General features: G+C 39.7%; 1 protein-coding gene across 1 annotated transcript; it reads right to left on the minus strand.

Annotated features, from left to right (window-relative positions):
• Positions 1–2956: 2956 nt before the first annotated feature.
• On the minus strand, positions 2957–4706 carry LOC117640413. Its single transcript, XM_034376912.1, has 4 exons — positions 4689–4706; positions 4411–4604; positions 4028–4267; positions 2957–3942 (listed from the first exon to the last, which is right to left on the minus strand). Exons 2-4 carry the CDS (start codon positions 4601–4603, stop codon positions 2957–2959), a joined length of 1419 nt encoding a protein of 472 aa, XP_034232803.1. The 5' UTR covers position 4604; positions 4689–4706.
• Between the last annotated feature and the right edge of the window lie 2387 nt (positions 4707–7093).

The raw sequence follows: 7093 nt of genomic DNA on the forward strand, positions 1-7093 counted from the left end.
CTCTCACAAGTGAAGACCTTCCTAGAACTGTTCCTTAATCAACGTTGGCTTGTTGTTGTAGGTGATCAGAATTTACATTTGTTGTATTATTCAATCCAGGATTCTTTAGTTGTCCAGAGGAGCTTGGTTGTTTCTCTTTCAGGAGATGTCAAAGCATTTGTCCATAATGAACCTGTTTCCATTAATCTCATAGTTAAGAAGCAACCTCCACCTGTACCATTAGAAGCGGATTCTATAAATAATTTTGTGGATAGGATTGTGTCCATTGTAAGTGAGTTTAGGAAATTGCAAGTATGTAGTGGGTATGATGAAGAGAAATTTCAGCCTGCCTGGTCTTCATGTCCCCTGGGTTATGTTGATAGAAATTCTTTCAAGGAATGCAGATTTGTGGAGACATTCAGGTCACATCTGTGTCTCAGATTGGTTGATCAACGAACTTGGAGATGTTCAGAATGCAAGAAAATGTATGGTCCTCTGAAGAGACGAGCTGCTGCAATAGGTGAAGAAGTGCGCCATCCTCACACATCCAATAAATATCTGAGTGAAAAACAAATGCTGGACAAAATGGAAAAACAACATGAAGATTTGAGAAAAGCCAATAAAACAATTTATTCACTGCAAAGAAGAATGCAAGAATTAATTGAAAAAGAAGCTGTTCCTGTGGACAAGACATTGGCAAATGATCTGTGTGAAATAATAGATAATAGCAACCTGACACCTGCTCAATCAATTTTTATGCAGCAACAGGTTAAAGCGTCTTAGCAGATGAAGGCTTGTGCGATGAGGTGGCATCCCACCATGATCAGATTTGCACTTTCAGTTTACTTAACTTCTCCTGCTGCTTATGAACAGATGCGACAAACTGGCATGATCAAGTTGCCATCTAGTTCTACATTGTTTGATTACTCTCATGTTGAGAAAGTAGGTGAAGGTATTGATGAGACTGTTTTGAAATCAGTGTCAGATCGAGTCAACAAGTTCAAAGAGAAACACAAGAAATACCATGTTTTGATGGCAGATGAGATACATATATCTCAGAATCTTGTCTTCCAAAAATCAACTGGAAAGATAATTGGGTACACATCTTTGGATACCATTGATTCAGAAGTAGAAAACCTTGAGAAATGTCTTGATAATCCGGATCATGAGAAAGAAGAAACATCTGCACACAAAATTCTTGTGTTCATGATCAAAGGTGTCTCCAATGGAGTAAAGGAGGTCATTGCTTCATTCGCAGTAGGCAAACGCCTTTCTGCTAACCAGCTTTATGTGTGGTTCTGGCAAGTTGTTGGTGCACTGGAAAGAAGCGGTCTAGCTGTTGTTGCTTATGTGAGTGATGGTGCTTCTGTTAACCGTGCATTCATCAAAAAACACAAGCCAGCTACCAAACATCCTAGTGGAATTATCTTCGATACGGTGAACAAAGCTGCCAGAGACCGTATTCTCTACTTCATTGCCGATGTACCCCACCTTCTCAAGACTATCAGAAACTGTCTCCTAAATTCACGGTGGGATGGAAAGAAGAGTCGAAGAAAAATGATGAAGAACGGCAAAAGGATTACCTGGGACTTCATTATTAAATTATACGAGGAGAAGAAAAAAAAGAGTCTGAGAAAATCTTACAAGCTAAATCCCATGAATGTCTATCCAGATAGTTATGCTCGTATGAAGGTGAAACTGGCTGGACAGCCCTTGAGCAATACCGTATTCAAAGATATGAAGAGTCAGAACTGGCCTGATGCAAGTGAGACAGAAATTTTCATTGACAAAGTAAATGTATGGTTTGACTGCCTGAACGGAGCACATTCATCTCAAGGAAAGAAAACGAAGAATCCAAATCTCAACTCATACACTTCAGAGCATGATCCTCGCTTTGAAACATTGTCAGATTTTCTTAGCTATTTGGATGAATGGGAGGAAGATGTGAAAAATCTCAATCATTCTTTGAACTCAACAGTTGCTGGTAACAACACTGCTGCAATGCCTGACTGTGATGAAAGTGAAATTGAGGATGGTGGATTCGACGCAGAGGAAGATACTCCAGGAAGCAGGCGGCAACTTAGTAGGCAGACTTTGGAAGGCATCAAAATGACTTCTTTGGCTTTCAAACCATTGGTTGTGTTTCTGTTGAAAGAAGGAGTGACATTTATAAATGCCAGGATTTTCTGCCAGGACCCATTAGAGCAGCATTTTAGTAAAATCAGGGCTGGTCAAGGGGGTAACAACAACCCAAATGTTGCTGCCTTTCTCAACAGGAACCGTGCATTGCACACTATTGGACAGATGGGGATGAGGAAGCGGAAAGGAAACTCCGGAGAAGCAGGGAGCCATGTTGAAGTGACTACTGAACCCTTGCCAAAGAGAAAGTACAATCGTGTTCCCAAGTTGCTGAAAGATGTTAATTAAGTAGAGCTGTCCTTTGTAAATGTCTGTCATCAAGCTGTCTGTCAACATTGCTGTAAAGTAGCTTTCATTATTACAAGTTTAATCTTTGTTGTACAGTATGTATTTATTTGTTTATAATTGTACATTGTATATTGCTCTATTTATTTATTTTTTTTTAATTGTACATACTTTTCCCTCTTGGTCAGTGGAGTGTGCAGTAGTGAATGTTATTCTCTTACAAGTGATGGTAGTTTTCCAAGAAGTAAAATAAAAATCTATTTGTGATAAACTTTCATTTTATTTGAAATAACATTTTGAACTAAATGTGTGTCACATGGTGAAACAAATCAAATAAATGTATTTGAGAAATAAAATGCTTTTCTATTTTGTCTTGGTCCTTAACATTAACAGTCATATTGAAAGTACTAAGTGAAAGTGTTCACTTCTTGTTACAGAATAATCACAGTTAAGAACTTAAAATAAAAATTAGCCAAATTCAGTCTTTAAAATTAAAAGTAACCTCATCTTTTTGGTCTGATTAATAGTGATAAAATAAAAGAAGAGTTAAAACTTAACGATTCTTTCGACTGGCAACCAAATGTCTTGTTGGCATCGACACCATGGGCCTGTTTCTCAGAGCATTTAGCCTCCTCTTTGCAAAGCCTCTGCCACATGTTCTACACAAACCCAGAACCACATCATTCATGAGATTTACTGAAACTGTCTCCGGCAATGAATCACCTATCATGGTTCCCCATTCCACACTGAGTTCTGAATTAGTCACACATGTTATGACCTTGTCATAATCTATTGAGCCATCACATTGTTCATTAGCATACACAACTTTAGTCAACTTAACAAAAAATCTTTGGCATTCGGCATTAATGTAAAGCAAACTTCCCCTGTCTACACTAATTGTCCATTCTGAGTCAGGATCAATATCAGCAACAGGTTTGTCCATTAAAATATTGGTCTTGATTACTGAAGCCACACTTTGCCAGGTTTTACTTTTTTCGGATCTTCTTGCAATCTTCAAGTACCCTCGCATAATTGAACCACCTATATAATAAATAACTTGTCTGTCTTCTTTGTCAAGTTCTGTAACAACTTGCAACTTCTGAGGTAGAGTGCTGCGGAATGTCTTGGAAATAAACTTGACAATCTCCAACAAAAATATAAGACTTAATTCTAAAAGGAACTGGTACAATACATTTCTCTCAAACTCATCAGGTAAGTTCAGCAATTTAAGAAGAGCATCACATGTTTCAGAACTAGAAGTAATTTTTTCATGTTTATCTATCAAGTAAGTGACTAGAGTGGATGGAAGGATACACATTTTGTCCTTAATGCTATCAACTAGCTCCCCACACAATCCATGACAAAAAAGCTTCCATTCTTGATTGCCTGCGACACCAGCAATGTGGCCCACTAAGTGTTTGAACCTCTGCCCACTTTCCCCGACACTTATGCACTTTGAAACTTCAAGCAAGGCTTTGTCGGCTATCTCCTCACAGTTCTCCAGAATTTTCTTACCATCTGGAAAGCGTTTAGCAGCACCTGAAAAAAGACAAAATAAATTCAATATTAATAATAAAATCTTGCTTAAAAACAACTTTAAAAAACCTTTGCAAGGTAAACATACTTTGAATGATATGAGTCCTCAAATGTGTCTTGAAGGAACGCTTGCATATGTATGCTTTCAAACAATAAGTGCAGATTAGTTTGGCTGCTGTCTTGTTAACTTTGGACGTGACTACTTTCTTCTTTTTTTGAGGTGCATTAGGTATTTTAAACGATGCATTGTCAGGTTGCAATTGACTGAACGATAAATTACTTGTGTCAATATGCACAGCATTGCTGACATTTAAGTCAGCAGTGTTTGCTGAAAAAAGAAACAAACAACATTTATTTAATTTGTTGGTGCCAAACAAACATCCAGTTCCTTCTTTTCATTTTGAATATGAAAACCACACTGTCAGTACTTCATAACCTAGATTTGCATGACAATAATGTACTAACCTTGACTTCCGTGGGCTGTGAAATCACTTGAGTGGGTGGCGACATGTTTTTCGAAATAAAACTGGAGCTGATATGTTTTGCCACAGTGCTGACAAACCAATTTCGAAACGTTCTTGGTCTTTCGGGGAGTAGAGGTTGCATTTGGTACCTTGAATGGAGTCCGATTACCATTTTCATCCAAGGAAAATGATTGATCCATTCTAAAATTAAACATGTTTCATTCCGTTAAATTATTTTCATTGTTTCAATTAAATTTATTACCCGCAATGACACATCGTACTTACTTAAAGGTACCAATAATAATCTACGATAATTTGCCCAGCCCACGGCGTCGGCTGTGTTGTGAGAGAGGGACGGGAGGGAAAAGGGAAAAATATGCGGGAAAAGTAGCGCGCCGCGCAGGCAGGCAGGCAGCCGTCAGGCGGGAGTGGGGGTGCCGCCGGCCAGCCACGAGCCAGCCAGCCGCGACGGAGGACTGCCCAGCGGTTGCGCGCGCTTGTTAACGTAACCCTTACTCTCCCTCGTTCAAGAAAAACGAAAACCAAGGTTGTCTGACGCTAAGTTGAACCTTTCTGAGCCAAAAAATCTTTACGGCAACCCTGTGCGACCAATACAGCGGCCGCAGGGTGGTGTTAAAGTCCACCGGGCGGCGTCCCGGGCGCTAGAAGCTGGGACTCCAGGGCGCCCTTCTCTCATGTCTGCACTGATGGCGCGAGCACGGCTTCACGCTGTCCCTAGGCCGTTGCCACCCCCTGCATGCAGAAATCCTGTACGGAGTGACCTGACACTTTCGACGTTTACCTTAAAATTCAACCTGTGCTTCTTCTTGGACTTATTATCTATAAAATACATTTGTTTAGTTTTAGTTTTCACTGCTAGCAGTTTGTTGTTTCTCTTCAGACAGGGCTGGAGTGGAGTTATCATCTTCCTTCCTGGATGAACTATGACTGTTAAATGGGGCCCTACTGATTCCGGATTTTTTTTTTAACTTTTGTTTTTTACTGGGCTATGACTGACAGGGTCCACGTTTGCAGTGGAATTCTCCCTGATTTATGCTCGGCGTACTTCTTCAGCCTGACCTTTCACCAATTGGGAAAAGGCTTGCAATACAGGTGCGGTGCACGAGAAAATGAATTTTGACTCAAAACTATACTCTTACCTCAGAGGTCACTCTATGGGCTGTGCGTAATGACCACACGACACAAAACATGTAGATCAGAATTTGTGCTGTCGAGAACACAAAATGAGCCAGAACAATATGCGCATTTCTTTTGTAATAGTCAGCTATGAACACTTGAGCATTGATCGCTATTACAAGCAACCCAACGACCAACAAGCACATGTTTAACAAAACGAATGCTACTTGTGGGCCGAAGCACTCGCAAACATCGTCCAGGCATTCTGTCGTTTTGAGGTGGTCCTTGTGAATCTGGAACAAAACGATAACTATCCAAGAAGCAAATCCATCCTCATTGTTTGCCCTGCCCATGGATACGCCGCAAAAATACGTATGTCCTAGAAATATTTGTCACAAGAAGTTCACAAAGTTCAACCTTTATTTGATGAATATATTCCCAAATTTTGGGGCCCTAACTCCGATTAGTTTCTGAGTTATGGAATGGGGGGCAATGTAAACTTTAAGCCGTTTCTCCCAAATTCTCCTTACGACAAAGGAATAAGTTCCCAAACGTCAGATTCTGGCAAATGAACTTTCAAAGACGTAAGAAACAGATAGCGTTGGCAAACTTGAAAATATCTGACCACAGACCCAGCTCGAGCCTTGTTTAATCTAGTGAGCTGGGCCCAAAGATGTCTCGAAACTTGGCGCCTAGGGCGCCTCGAAATAGCCTAAGGCACACTTAGGCGCAACCACCAACTTTCAGAGCACCCCTGAATAACAAGTGTAACCCTTTGTCGTGTAGAGAATTTGAGAGGGAAGACTTTGAGTTAACGTAAACGGCCATAATTCAGAAACTACACTGAGGTGGGGCCCTCCTCGTAAAGTTCGAGTTAAAAAGTCACTAACCTTCCCTTAAACTTACAGTTTCTTGAATACTAAAGACATCTCTTCTAATATTTAAATACTACAACGAACCTGCACAATATAGTCGGTTATGTCCTCTCGCTTTCCTTTGACTTCTTTTAATAATGTGAGTTCCTCATTGAGACGTTTGTAACTATTTCTCAATGTATCTAGAATGAACATGAAAAACGACAGCTCCGCAGTTTCCTGTAGCTTCTGCAGAGGATAAAAATGGAAATGTGCTGTTAACGAGGGGCAAATAACTTCGACAAAATTTGTACACCGTTATTTTAAATTCACGTTATTTCATGTTATTTTATTATTAATTCAATGTTATTTTCAGCGAGGGGTCGGCAACTTATACATTACTTCGTACGCGGTGGCTATATTACCCGTATATTACCTGTATATTACCATAAATTACTTGCATATTACCACAATTTCGCCTCTATAATACCCCTATATTACTATGTATTACTTCGTATTACTTTATATTACATATATATCACCTACATTACTGGTACTCGATTTTAAGGGTATTTCAACGTTATTTCGCGCTATTTCACGTTATTTCACGGTATTTCTCATCATTTCACGTTATTTCACGTTTTTTCAAGGGAAATGTACACCAAAATTCAAGTTGTTTGCCCGCTGTTAAGAATAAGC

This window comes from Thrips palmi, unplaced genomic scaffold (genome assembly GCF_012932325.1).
Source record: "Thrips palmi isolate BJ-2018 unplaced genomic scaffold, TpBJ-2018v1 HiC_scaffold_12, whole genome shotgun sequence".
Taxonomy (NCBI): Eukaryota; Metazoa; Arthropoda; class Insecta; order Thysanoptera; family Thripidae; genus Thrips; species Thrips palmi.